The sequence below is a fragment of the Macaca mulatta genome, chromosome 15, assembly GCF_049350105.2.
Source record: "Macaca mulatta isolate MMU2019108-1 chromosome 15, T2T-MMU8v2.0, whole genome shotgun sequence".
NCBI classification, from domain to species: domain Eukaryota; kingdom Metazoa; phylum Chordata; class Mammalia; order Primates; family Cercopithecidae; genus Macaca; species Macaca mulatta.
Genome location: NC_133420.1, coordinates 126,909,607 through 126,924,150, shown reverse-complemented (window position 1 = coordinate 126,924,150; position 14,544 = coordinate 126,909,607). Strand labels below are relative to the sequence as shown.

General features: G+C 42.1%; 1 protein-coding gene across 31 annotated transcripts in view; it reads right to left on the bottom strand.

The window, feature by feature from the left end:
- Positions 1-14,544, bottom strand: part of CDC14B (cell division cycle 14B) — a 141,976-nt gene that overhangs the window by 78,571 nt on the left and 48,861 nt on the right. For 16 of the 31 annotated variants that reach the window (XR_013404994.1, XR_003723392.2, XR_001440211.3 and 13 more), the window contains 3 exons: positions 7,197-7,287; positions 6,577-6,652; positions 4,476-4,568 (listed from right to left, as the gene is read on the bottom strand). Coding sequence is in view for 22 of the 31 variants with exons in the window: in XM_015118116.3 (XP_014973602.1) it covers positions 4,476-4,568; positions 6,577-6,652; positions 7,197-7,287 (260 nt within the window). In the remaining 9 variants the exon portion in view is untranslated. Of the gene's footprint in view, positions 1-4,475; positions 4,569-6,576; positions 6,653-7,196; positions 7,317-8,359; positions 8,541-8,566; positions 9,131-14,544 lie in introns of those variants that run through there. The other 15 variants (XR_013404993.1, XR_013404991.1, XM_077966502.1 and 12 more) reach the window with 4 other exon arrangements.

The following is a 14,544-nucleotide window of genomic DNA, read 5'->3' as shown; positions in this document are numbered from 1 at the left end:
AATGCTTGGCATTTATTTTACACACAGAAAGATGTTAGAAATGGTGGTTAATTTCCCAGGCTAGCCCTCAAAAGTACATTTAACCCATAGAAGAGATGAATACCATGTATCTTCAGAAAACCTAACTGCTGTGGCAGGAAGATGTAACCAAAGTTGAAAGACAAATACCATTATGTTCTCACTCACATGGAGGAGCTAAGTAAGTTGATTTTATGGAGGCCAAGAGCAAAATAAGAATTACCAGAGGCTGGGAAGGGCATTGTGTGGTCAGGGGGAGTGAAGAGAGGTTGGTTCGTTGGTACAAATGTACAGTTAAAAGAAACAAGTTCTAGTGTTAGCACAGTAGTGTGACTATAGTTTACAATAACTTACTGTGTATTTCGAAACAGGAAGATTTAAAATGCTCTCAACACAAAGAAATGACAAATGTTTGAGGTGATGGATACCACAACTGCCCTAATTTTGCTGTCACACATTATATGCATTTATCAAACTATCACATGTACCCCATAAATATGTACAATTATGTATCAATAAAAAAGTTTAAAATTGTATGTAAACATAAAACATATATGTACACAACACCCATCTGTACATATACACACACGTGCACATGTCCTATTTCTATAAATATAAAAGCTTCTTTTTAAAAGATTTTTCTACATTTCTCAAAAGTACAAATATGGATTTTGTGTATGACATTTTTACAACAAAATTAACAAAACAAAATTTCCAACTTTTCTTTCCAAAAGGATCTTTTTTATTATGAATTTGTTTTGAAAAGCACTTAAAAATTTCCCCTTAAAATTTCACCTTTACTTTGAAATGACAGGTTAAGTATCATTACCCCACAATCTGGCTAGGTCACAACCACTGGCTTAAACAGGGCAGCAAACTTATTTTTAAAACAATATAGTATGTTTACCTTTTTGTGAATAAACAAACAAAAGCTCAAGTCATCTTTCATATTTTTCAGCTCTTACAGTGGTGCAGAAGATTTTTAGCTTCTAATTTGTCACCTAAGAGTCTACCATTCAGATAGCTGAACGGGAAAGTCATTTACCGGGCCACATGAAGAGCAGTACTTCGAAACACAATAAAGACAAGAGTTCTCAACTCGCTCTTCTCACTTCTTGTAACACACACGTGACGCCTGACCGTCTGTCAAAAGGACTGACTGTGGGCATGTCAATTCATATTTTACACATTTGTGAAGCCTCACCTCTTCTGTTTTTAAGATAAAAAATAAATATAACACTTTATTTCCATGCCATAAAGGATTATCTCACACTCTCTGCCCATCCCACATTAGGTCTTTCTGTGTACACAAGCATGACGGAAACATGGTTCCTTTCAGAAGCCCTGAATTTAAAAAGGACTGATAAAAATAAACAGTCAGTCTATTTGGAATATTTCCTTCCTAAAGATTCCTCCTCCAGATTTTTTTGGTTTTGTTTTAACATTACCATGCCAAGTCAAACACTCTCCAAAATTCCCGACAACTCCAGAAAACGTTAGCAAGGATGCGGATCGATCTATAGGGAACTGTCACTCATCTCTACAAATCTTTAACCAGAGGATTTAATACATTTTAACCAGATCAAAGCTTCACTTGCTTTGATGTTTTATCTTTTGAGGTGTCCATATTTTCTCTTGACACTGCTTTTCTACTATGAATACATTTCCTTTTCTTGGAAGTTTTTCTCCTGCTTCCCTGCCTATCAACACTACAGTTCCCAATTCCTATTTTAGCAGCCAGCTATGGTTGCAAAGGCTTCTGTCACAGCCAAGAGCTATAATCCTCCTGCCAAGCTAGCTCCTCACTGGGTAGAGTAATAAATGCGAGTGAAGATCCAAATTTGCTTACCTGGCACTTCCCTAACCAATCAAATCAATACTAACCTGAAGGTGTGAAATTCTGGAAGGATTTCTAAACCTATGTTAACTATAGAAAAATAAGCTTCTGTGGGCCAAAATACAACCATAAACAAAGTCAAAAGGCCAACATAAAACTGGAAACAAATACGCCAAAAAAATTTCAGTAAGTACGTCAAGGGGTTGTGGTTTGTTCACTAGTAGTTTAAAAACAACAGCAACAAGACTTAAAAAGAGTGCGTTCTTATTTATAAACATAAACTTATCACATGTTCTGTTTCTGTTTTTAAGACCACCCTGACTGAGTTGCCACCATGCCCACCGCCACCTTCAGAGGGGTTCTTCACACTGCAGTCCCTGTGCCTGGCTCCTCAAGACGCTACCATCTCAGGGACATCTCATCTGACCAGAGACAGTGACTGACCCAGAAGTAGCCCGGCCTGGCCCCTCTGCTTTGGAGTTCCGCTCAGGAGCACTTAGATGGAACTTCAGCCATCCAGACTTTGTCTAGAGCAGTGTAAAGGCAAGACACACAAAGAAGGGAGGGAACTTTTTCTGTCACAACAAGGACCCTTCTCCAGGGTTCCCTTTAATATTTCATGAATCTCAAGAATTCTGGCTGAATCCCTTTTTCTATAAAGCTGTCATGATTTATTTTAATCTAGGAGGCTCCTCTCCCCACTGACTGGCCAAGTAATAAGACCAAATGTCCCAGTTAAAACACCCACTTCTCCATACTCTCTTTCTTTCTTGGGGTGACACACAGACTTTCTTTCTTTTCTTTCTTTCTTTTTCTTTTTTTTTGAGATGGGGTCTCATTCTGTTGCCCAGGCTGGAGCGCAGTGGTGCGATCTCGGCTCACTGCAACCTCTGCCGCCCACGTTCAAGCCATTCTCCTGCCTCATCCTCCCGAGTCGCTGGGGCTACAGGCGCTGCCGCCACGCCCGCCAAACTACTAAAGCTTTCTTTTTTTCAGGCTTTTGCTGCAAGCACAAGAAACACCAAGAGAGGCTGGGAAAGGAAAACACCAATACATCTGGGTACGCTTATGAAACCAAATTTTAATAGACAGAATCTATAACCTATGTTTCATACTTTCAGGGATGATAATAAATTTTGAAGTTTTCTCAGAAACTGTTTTTTTTTTTTTTTTTGGAGACAAAGTCTCGCTCACTGTCACCCAGGCTGGAGTGCAGTGGCACAATCTCAGCTCAGGGCAATTTCCAACTCCCGGATTCAAGGGATTCTCCTGCCTCAGCCTCCTGAGCAGCTGGGACTACAGGCGTGCGCCACCACACCCAGCTAATTTTTGTATTTTTAGTAGAGACAGGATTTCACCGTGTTGGGCAGGCTGATCTCGTACCCTGACCTCAAGCGATCTGCCTGCCTCGGCCTCCCAATCAGAAGCATTTAATTCAACTACTTTTGTAAGCATAAATAAGAACACAAAACAAAGACCTTAATCACTGCTGTTAATGATATACCTTAAACATAAAAAGGAAAATTATTAAATCTTGAGGTACAATTTCAACTAGTATCACCAACTTTTGGACTAGTCTTTGTAAATTCCAGATTAGCAAACTGTACTCCAGAAAATAATTTTAAAAGGGTCCGGTAAGGCATGCCAGAGATAAGGAGCAAGCTAGAAGTACAGAAGAAAGAACTTAAAGAGCTCCAAAAGCAACCCTTTTTTTCAAGTCTAGGAGAGAGTAACTATTCCACTGATGGTGGGGTGGGGGCAGAAGAAATATCCCCTGGCCACTCCCCACTGAACAGAGTGGCTGGCTTTCCTACCACCAAACACATGGGGGTACTGCCCTGGAGGAACTCTAAGTTGGCTCTGGAAAATGGCAGCTTTCAGGGCCCCTGCAGATGAATCCACTGGGTGCCAAACAAAATATGACTCTTCAAAAAACAAATCGTTTCCATCACAGTTACAAATAAATGAAATTCACAACTCTTATGTAAATACTGCTATTCCAAGCACGTTTCCAATGATCCAAATGGAGCACCTGATGGCATGTGTATGTAATCCATGCGGTATGTAACCCATCTTCCGACAACACTGACATCCCATGGCCTCCTGCTAGATGTTTTGATGAGAAAGGAGATGACCTTAATTAGGGGAAAAATGCCTAGATTCAAATTTTATAAAGCACTCAAGTGATGTGCTTTAATTTTCTTAAAAATGTTTAGAAAATTAATAGTGGGGTCCTGACCCCAGTAAGATGATTTTACAACTCACTAAATGGATCACAAGTGAATAGAAATGCTTTGCAGCACGATTTTCCACACTTAAGTGCCATATAACATAAACCTTGGCCAAAGTAGTTGGTCACTTTTTTAAAAAATATAGACTTTTTTCCCCGAGCAGTTTTAGGTTCACAGCAAAACTAAGTGGAAGGTACAGGAGATCTCTCATCTACCCGCTCCTTCCACATAAGCACAGCTTCCTTGAGTTGGTCAATTTTTTAAAAGCAATACATGTTCTTGCTGGAGAGAAATCAAGACATTATCTTGATTTCAAAATTCTGACTGCAAATGTCAAGAAGCACTGTTGTGTGCATTTTTATGAATACATTAGGAAAACAAATACTTACCATGTAGCATCCAACAAGGAAGGCAGCATTTGCTTGTTTTCTCTGATCAGAGCCAGTAAAATGAACAATTTTCTTCCTTAACATTGTAATGGACTGCATAAAAATAAATAGCTGTTAGCATTTTCTTTTTAATTTCAAGTCTTCCACAATTTCATTTTGTGATGAAGATTAATTCCAAATCCCACAATGTATAACCATTCGCATTATTAGCAAGACCTTTGAAAAGATGAAGATTGATACCCACAAATACCATATACCTTCCCATAAAAAGGCACATTCTGGGATGAGAATGGACATACAATTAGAGAAGAGGGGAGGAGACATGAATGGACATATGCTTAAAGCACGGGCTGCCTCTAAAAGAACAAAGCAAGAGTGATAGAAAAGACAACCTTTCCTTCTGTTTGGTTTTTAAAGAAATTTAAAAAGTTAAAATAAAAAGGTCTACAGAATTGTCTACAGTGTTATAAGCCAGGGCAGTGAATAACCAGGGGAGGCGTGTGCAGAGACAGGAACTGGAAGACAGCATGGAGGGCTGCTGTGAGGCGCCGCCAGTGCACTGCTCCTGACCTGGTGATCAAGATAATCATCTATGTATATTCCATTTGTGAAAGTTTACCGAGCTCTACATCCATGATGTGTATATATTTCTATTTATATGTTAAAATTTTTCTGGCAGGTGCAGTGGCTCACGCCTATAATCCCAGTACTTGGGGAGGCTGAGGCGGACAGATCACGAGGTCTGGAGTTCGAGACCAGCCTGACCAACATGGTGACACTCCATCTCTACTAAAAATACAAATATTAGCTGGGCGTGGTGGCGCAGCACGCGCCTGCAATCCCAGCTACTCAGGAGGCTGAGGCAGGAGAATCCTTTGAACCAGGGAGGTGGAAGTTACAGTGAGCCCAGAATGATCCATTGCGCTCCAGCCTGGGCAACAAGAGCGAAACTCTGTCTCAGGAAAGAAAAAAAAAAAAAAAAAAGAAAAGGAAGAAGAAAAAATAGACTGAAACATTTTTGGTTGACCCAAAGACTAAAAGTCCACAGATGGTTGAGTACAGGAAAAAAAAAAAAAAAATTTCCAAAATTAAAGCAAAGGAACAAATGCTGGGGGAAGAGAGAATTATTTTTAGCTTCCTAGCCCTGCATGAAACAAAAGACCTGCTACTGGCAACTGGAAAAAGGAGGGGGAACTCAAATGCACAAGGCCATAAATAGTTATACTCCTATTTAAGAAAGGCAAAAAAGAAGAGTCTCCAGCTTTGTAGCAATATGTAGTGAACAGAGCTTTGATGGTCAAAGAAAAACATCTGCCTTACCCATAAATTTTTAATTAAAGCATGTTAAAATTCTAATTAAAAATAAATTTTATTTCCTCTCTGTACTCCATTAAAGTTTTTTTTAAGTGCTTGTCCCACAAAGCAGTATTTTCTAGTTGAGAATTTACAGTGACTGATTTGGAACTGCTAGTAAGCAGTACATACATAACTTCCTACCGTGCATGGCCAACAATTCAGTGTTTTACATACACAAATGTGGTCCAAGTTCAAACCAATACAAATATACTTGCATAACTCTCAGTGATACAGCCTTAATGACGTACTATTTGCCCTAGATTCTCATGCCCCTTAATTGTATGTATGAAGGATTATGTAGTACAACATCACGGCAGTTTCAAAATAGGAGAGAAAGTAAGATGAGTTCATCTTTCTTGTTAGTTTGCTATCACTCCCCATCAAAATGAAGGCAGAAAGAACAACAGCCAGAGCAAGGGAAGAGTTTCTCTTGTTAGGTTTCAGTTCCATTAGGTCAGACAATACACGGTTCACTTAATTAACTGATTCCCACTTTGGCTTTTCAAGTATTTGGGCATCACTAACTCAAACTAGAACCAAATGACTCAAACTGTCCATTCAAAATTCTAGAAAACAAATATATACACTGTGACCTTATACAATAAAAAACCATATGCATGTCCCAAACACCAGCGCAGTGAGAAACATGGCATTTCGTTTTTAAAAAGAGATGTTTTCCTTACCTTCGTCCCCCATCTCAAGCTAACAATGATTACTTAAGTCAAATCTTAAATAAAGACTTTACCTTTAATTTCTTATTTATCTTGCAACAATATCTGTAAACCATTGCCAGATTGAGTGGTCCAAAATCTGCGTAGAAGCTTTAAAAATGAAAAATAAAAATGTGATGTACATTCTAGATGCTCTGAATATAAATGCCTTTTTTGGGTCTATAAGATCAAATTAAGATGAGAAAGCATATACCAAATAGTTATGGGCCAATACAACTTAAAGGTACTGTTTTACTAGTGGAAGACTATTCTAGTAAATAATGCCTATTCAAAAATACCACAAGTGCTACAACGCCTATATGTAACCTCAATGAACATGAACATACCTTCTAAATTAAAAAGGGTGTTTTTCCACACACATTTCCAAGGGCAAAACCACAGTATCTTACTTAGTACACATTTATATCTCATTGTAGTGTAAATATTAGATTAGGAAATCTAAAAGTTTAAATTTAGGGAGGTTTTTTATTTTTACTCTAAAGGTTTATGTTATTACTACAGGTGAAAAACAAGTATCCTGTAATTAGCAACCAACAGATTTATAATTTTCCCAGGCTGTCCCATTTATAACCATACCTTTAGATTCTTCAAAAAAAAAAAAAAAAGTTACAATCTTTGAAAGAGCAATACTTACTTCTCATATTCAAGTTCATTATCTATGCTGAAATAATGTACATTTGATGCACTCTTTGGTCTGCTGTAGAGAATGGCAAAACAAAGGCGATCTGAAATGGAAAAATTGCAATGTTCCTTCCTGCAGGTTACAAAAAACGTTTCATATATCATGACACAACTCTTTTCAGATGAAGTCCATTTTTCATTTTATTTCATGCACGTTTCAGATGGTAGGAGTGGTAATGGGTAATTACAAAATATTCTGGCTATTTGGGTGGGTAATAATCAATGAGCACATTTTTAAAAGAGAAACTGCCTTTAACCGTAAGTTTCAAAAGTGGTGATTTTCATGTAGTGACATGATTTCTAAACAAACCTATTTTTGTAAAAGTTTAGCTCGCCTGGATTAAGACATTTCAGCAAATTGCAGCATGCATATGATGGCTAGCATCAACCTTCTAAGTTTCTAGATGAATTTCACTACGTTTTTCAAGACATCCTAAAAAGTCATTTCAGTAAGAAACTATTTTTTTTTTCTTAAAGAGAAAGAATGCTTTCAAAATTGCTTCAAAATTATCACTTACAGCTATAGAACAAACCATATGTTTCTCCAACTGTTCTCAGGGATCACTTCTTTCTAACTTGGAATCACTACTTCGGTATTTTTACAATTAGACAAATTACCATTAAAACAGAAGCAATGAGAGGTTTCTGCACGATGGGTCTGAGATGAATCTGTGTTGCATAAAAGCAGTTAGGCTGCTGTGAGGTTAGCAAGAATGGTAATGAGTAGTAAGGCTCAGGAGGCTCCACCCTTATTCCTTGCCTAAAAATCCTCGGGTGAAATAAAATCATCCACAATATCTAATAGTAATACTAGTGGTGCTAAGAAAATACACTCACAACGTGGCAAAATCAAGTACAGCCTTTAAAACATATATACTTTCAGCAGAGCCAGCTGGCACCCTTTCCCCAAATGGTAAACTTTTTTTTTTTTGGATCTGCAATTCAACTCATGCAACTGCTGCGTTTATTTCCTTGTAAACTCCTCAGCTAAAATTTCTTGCAACCACAAACACTCAAACGGGTGACAGGGCTTAATCCTTTCCAACCACAAGGACCTTTGATCCCTGTGACAGAGTCCAAGGATCTCGCTCCCGCGGGTGGGGAGGTGCAGCTCACCTACTAGGCTCAGATGCAGGCACGCTAGGGTCACAGCCGCCCACGAGCGCTGAAGCCCAGAGCCTGAGGACAAGTGCCGAGGCCACCCACGCGCAGGAGACAGAGGCGGCCGGGGCCCAGACTAGGGGCACCTCCCGGCCAGCGCCGCCCGCCCCGTCCCAGCGCGGGTGCCTGAGTCCCCGGGAAGCCCCCGCCCTCCCGGCTCACCTTTGATCACCTCGGCCACCAGAGCGGCCCCCGCGCCCTCCCGGCTCATGACTCCAAAGCATCTGGAAGGCGGGGCAGAGGCAAGGACGGCCAGCCGCCGAGAGGGGAGGCGCCGCGACCACACCCCCGAAGTTTAAAAAACAAAGTTTAAAGGGCCGCGCGGGGCAGCGGGCGCAGCGACACCCCTCGGCGGCCCAACGGCCGGACGCGACAGCGCAACCCCGGAAGTCCCCCACTCCTGGAAACAGCCCGGTGGGCGACGAGGGCGCGGGGAGGGACAGCACCCCGCCCCACCTCCTACTTTCTTCCCCCGGCCCCCGCCCCGCCGCTTCGCCGCCCGCCTTCCCTCCCCAGCGGGGAACGCGGGGCGGCCTGTGCCTGCCAGGGCTCGAGTCCCAAACACCCCGCAGACGGGACGTGGGTCAGACGCCAGCAGGCCTGCCCGGGAAGCGTCTGGGAAAGCTCCTTAGCGATTAAAGGACTTCGTGCAAAAGGGCTCGGTCCCAGACCAGGGACAGACCCGAGGGTGACGCCGGCCGGGGCGGGGGCCTCCTGGCTCCTCCCACGCCGCAGTCCTGCCGCCAGGAGGTGCTGCAGCCGAGCCAGGCCCGGGCCCCTGCAGGGCGCTCTCCCGGAGCAGGGCCCAGCGCACCCTCGCTCCGCCAAGACCCGCCAAGTGACCCAGCAGGGCCGGGTCTGATGGAAAACAGGCATCTTCAAAATCGTGCAAGATTTCCTGAGATCAGCTGCCTCAGAGAAAACGCTCTTCTTTTAATTGTGCAAGATTTAAAGGCAACCCTCTGGTCATGCGTTCCTTTAAAGGGACGGTTTGGAATGGTTTAAAGACAGAAATGTTGACGCCCGTTTTAAACAACCATTTAAAATGATTGTAGAGATAGAGAGTAGAAGGATGGTTATCGGAGGCTGGGAAAGGTAGTGTGGGGGTAATGGGCACACACACAAAAAAAAAACAGTACAAATGAATAAGACCTAGCATTTCACAGCACAACAGGGTGTGGGTGACTATAGTCCACAATAGCTTAATTGTACATTTAAAAATAACTAAGAGTACAATTGGAGTGTCTGTAACACAAAAAAATGCTTGAGGGGATGGATACCCCATTCTCCATGATGCGATTATTGTGCATTGCCTGCCTGTATCAAAACATCTCATGCACCCCATAAATATATACACCTACTTGTACCCACAAAAATTAAACATTAAATAAAATATATTCTAAACCTGTGTTTGTATTTTAATCTCAAGTGAAAAAAATTGAAATCCAGCATAAGCATGATCCCAGTTGTTACAGATACCAAGGTGCTGGGACTGGGGTTCATTTTCATTCCCTCCTGTGTTTTCCCAAGTTTTCTGTAGGAAAGTGTTACTTTATACATACTTTTGCCTCAAAAGTAAACCTGCATACCTCCTAATCTTATTCTACAATTCCAGATCGATCAAAGACTTCTTAAAATATATTTTTAAACCCATGAATTCTTTTTTATACTCTCCAACTGGGGAAGACCTTGCTAAATGATACAAAATCTAAAAGCCACAAACACATTTTTAAGCAGTTTTCACAGCAAAAGACACATAAACGAAATCAAGAGATAAACTGGAAAAATATTTTAAATTCATCTCGAGAAGATACCTAACTTCAGTTTTACGTTATCACAAAAGAAATGCAAAGTTCCACTATGAGGTACTACTTTTTCCTCAGACGGGCAAAACTCAAGAGAGTTGGGTAAGGTGCTGCGGCGTGTCGGGAGGTCGAGGGCACTCACACGCATCGCCTGTGGGTGGGAATACAAACTAAGCCACCTCCATGGAGCCAACAAATGGGAAGTTCGGCAGAAATGTTAAAGACTGAAAACTGAAAACTAGCCAGACGTGGCGGCTCACGCCTGTAATCACAGCATTTTGGGAGGCCAAGGCGGATGGATCATCTGAGGTTAGGCATTCGAGCCCAGCCTGGTCAACATGGTGAAACTCCGCCTCTACTAAAAATACAAAAAATTAGCCAGTCGTGTTGGTGCACGCCTGTCATCCCAGCTACTTGGGAGGCTGAGACTGGCGAACCGCTTGAACCCGGGAGGTGGAGGTTGCAGTGAGCCAAGATCACGCTTTTGCACTCCAGCCTGGGCAACAAGAACGAAATTCCGTCTCAAAAGAAAAAAAAAAAGAAAACTGAAAACTAAAGATAGCCAAGATGGACTGTTAAGTACTACCACTTCTATGTGTGAGTTTAAATCCTACATACACATGTATACGATTATAGATGAAATCATGGGTAGCAAATAGGGAATGTTAAGAGAGATTTATGCCTTTTTACAGCTTTTGCATTGTACCATGTATTACCTATTCAAAATCACACCGCTTTTAAAAAGTCAACTTGCAGGCTAACAGTGTTTTTCCAAAGCTGACTCTTGATCAAGATAGGAAGCATCTAATGAGCACAGTAGGAGGCAACCTGGAAAATATCCTTTGCGCGCATTTAAACAAGGGAACTGGTTAGTAACATGTTTTGGTTTCTACCTATCTCTTGCAATTCCAGTTTCTTTCAAAAAGCCCAATTTAAACTAGAAAAGTAGCTAGATAGAAAAGGGAAGAAATTTTCCCTCCCAGCCCAAACCTTAAGTTCAATTCCCTAAGGAGTATTTTATGTATTACAGGCAGGGGAAAATCACTTATTTCTGATGTGCAATTATCTCTACATAATGCCAATATTTTATTGTTAGAGTAACACACCAATAAAGTACTACAGAAACTACGGTGCTGGGTTGAGGGTCATTTATTAGGACCTGGAACCAGAAACAGGGCTTTTTTTTTTTTTTTTTTTTTTTTTTTTTTTGACGGAGTCTCGCTCTGTCGCCCAGGCTGGAGTGCAGTGGTGCAATCTTGGCTCACTGCAACCTCCACCTCCCAGGCTCAAGCGATTCTCCTGCCTCAGCCTCCCAAGTAGCTGGGATTACAGTCGCATGCCACCACTCCCAGCTAATTTTTAGTAGAGGTGTCAAACTCCCGACCTCAAGTGATCCATCCGCTTTGGCCTCCTAAAGTGCTGGAATTATAGACATGAGTCACCGTGCCCAGCCGAAATAGGGCTCTTTACAAAGTTTTGCTTAAAGCTTGACGATTAACTTTATAATCCTGTTAAAAATCCATGTATCCCCCCATTGATGTTTCTGTTGTCAGAAACAGAAAGCAGCAGTCATCTTTTTGCCTATACGTCCCTGTCGCACCACATCATCATTCCTGCTTCTTTGACTAATATGATATGGGAGAAGGAAACAAAATCTCATGATTTAAAAATGTTAGTAAAAATATTTAGGCCGGACGCGGTGGCTCAAGCCTGTAATCCCAGCACTTTGGGAGGCCGAGACGGGTGGATCACGAGGTCAGGAGATCGAGACCATCCTGGCTAACACGGTGAAACCCCGTCTCTACTAAAAATACAAAAAATTAGCCGGGCGTGGTGGCGGGCGCCTGTAGTCCCAGCTTTACGGGAGGCTGAGGCGGGAGAATGGCGTGAACCCGGGAGGCAGAGCTTGCAGTGAGTCAAGATCGTGCCTCTGCACTCCAGCCTGGGCAACAGAGCGAGACTTCATCTCAAAAAAAAAAAAAAAAAAAAAAAACTTAAAATCCATCCTTGGGCCTAATGTGTCTGTAGGTTTGATTTGACTTTTGGGCTTCCAGGTTGACTGCCTTTTCCTTTAGCAACTATCTGTTAAATTTGAAATGAAAAACATTTTCCTGGATAACAGCTATAGGTGTTTGGGGATAATTAACCATAAAACAGAGAAATATGTAGGAGTTGGTGGGAATTATAATAAAGTATGTGCTTGTTAATAGGAAAGATTTAAAGAGCCCTATTTGGACCTAGAGACACAGTGGACTTTCTCCACTTTGTATTTCCCCCTTGACCTGGGTGGACGGCCTTCACAGGTCCTGGCAGAGCCAATGGAGAAACGGACAGCTTCCCTACAGCTGGGGGAAGTCAGCCTCTGCTGAGTTACCACAGACAGGCAGAAAGGAGATTTGACATGCTAGGGAGCAGGAGAGAACAGGCTCCACCTGAATACAGACTGCCCCTCAGAGACAGGACCACAGACATTAGGCTGTCATCTGTATTAGTCGCTTGTTTTTTGAGGGAAGGAAAGAACATGGGGAGCAGAGGAACAAATGTTCATGAAAGTACTGATTAACACAGCAGCAGCAGCGGCATTACCCACTCAAATGACAATGATAACCAACGATGATGGAGAGTTCAGATGATGGAGAGTTCAGAGCCACGTATTGTATTCAGCTCATTATACCCCGTGAGGTTAGTACTACCAGGGTCAACTAGCCCTAAGGAGGTGGAGTGACTAACCTGCACAAGGTCACAAAGCTTGCTGGGAAGTGGCAGAATTGGGATCTGAACACAGGCTATTGGATCTGAAGCATAAGATTAAGTCCTAGCCTCAAAGACTCACCCAAATGTAAGTCAACAGTAACTAAAACAATAGGATTTTAGCACAGCAATGTACAATCTGGACCCAGACATATATGAACACTTATAAGAAAACTGATTATTTCAATTCAGTAACAAAGAAGGCCTTATCCAATATGGGGCAGGTGTTTACACGTATGAAAAGAAAATGAGATGCTAATATCACATATTTATAAAACACACCACAGAGGAAATAATTTTGAAAAAGCTATCAGATAACTATAAAATTAAAATGGATTTTTTTTTGGGGGGACGGAGTCTCCCTCTGTTGCCAGGCTGGAGTGCAGTAGCGCAATCTCGGCTCACTGCAACCTCCGCTTCCTGGGTTCAAGCGATTCTCCTGCCTCAGCCTCCCTAGTACAAGCGCCTGCCACCGCGCCCGGCTAATTTTGTGTTTTTAGTACAGACTGGGTTTCATCATGTTGGCCAGGATGATCTCAATCTCCTGACCTCGTGATCCGCCCACCTCGGCCTCCCAAAGTGCTGGGATTACAGGTGTGAGCCACCGTGCCCAGGCTATAATGAATTATTTTATTTTATTTTTCTTCTGGTTCCCAAGTTTTATTCACGAACTCATACAAAATATTCCAGATAAATGAATTTTAATCCTCATCTTCCTCCTCTTATTTGTCCTGGCTAATTCGGAAGTAACGTAATTCATAACAATGAATAATTTTATAATTTAACACGCAGGACTTTAAAGTGTGACACAAAACAAGTCACAAAGGGAAAAACCAGGAGAGCCTTGGGGGAAAACACCTATAATAAAAGTTAATTATCACAACAGATAAAATGTCTCTCCAAAGCAGTATCACCATCTGTGATATTATAATTATATACCTATTGGTTTTGATCCACAGATCCTAGCTCCCAACTCCCGTAACTTTTGTTACAATATCTTGTTATATGCTGGGTGCTGTGGACCTCAGAAAGCCAGCCTTGGGAAACAGAATCTCTCTGACCGTTTCCTGCTCTCCTCTCCCCAGCCCAAGGCAGGGCTCTAATATGATTGTGAGCTGTAAGACCCTCATTCCACAAAGCATCCCGTCCCATCCCCTGGAGGAAGGCATGCTGCCCTGAGAGGCTGGAAGAATCTGAACAGACAGGCCTTGCTGCATGTAGATTATACCCTTTTTGTCCAATCAAATTTCAACACAGTTGCCCATCCTTCAATCATGGACAAGCAACGAAATCTCCACTAAAGGCCCAAAGGACAGGGTTCACAGGACTTCTGGAGAGCTGAACCATGGAGGCTGACAGAAAGGTGAGTGAGAACTCATCCACATGCCCGGAGGGTGGTGTACCCCAGCTCCACGGGGTCAGAAGCTCCTGCACTTGGGACCCTTCCAGACCTCACCTGGTGCATCTCTTCCTATGGTTGTTTATCTGTATCCTTTAAAATAGCCTTCATAATAAACTAGTAAGCGAGTTTCCCTGATTCCTCCAGCAAATTAATTGAACCCAAAGAGGGGATCCCGGGAACCC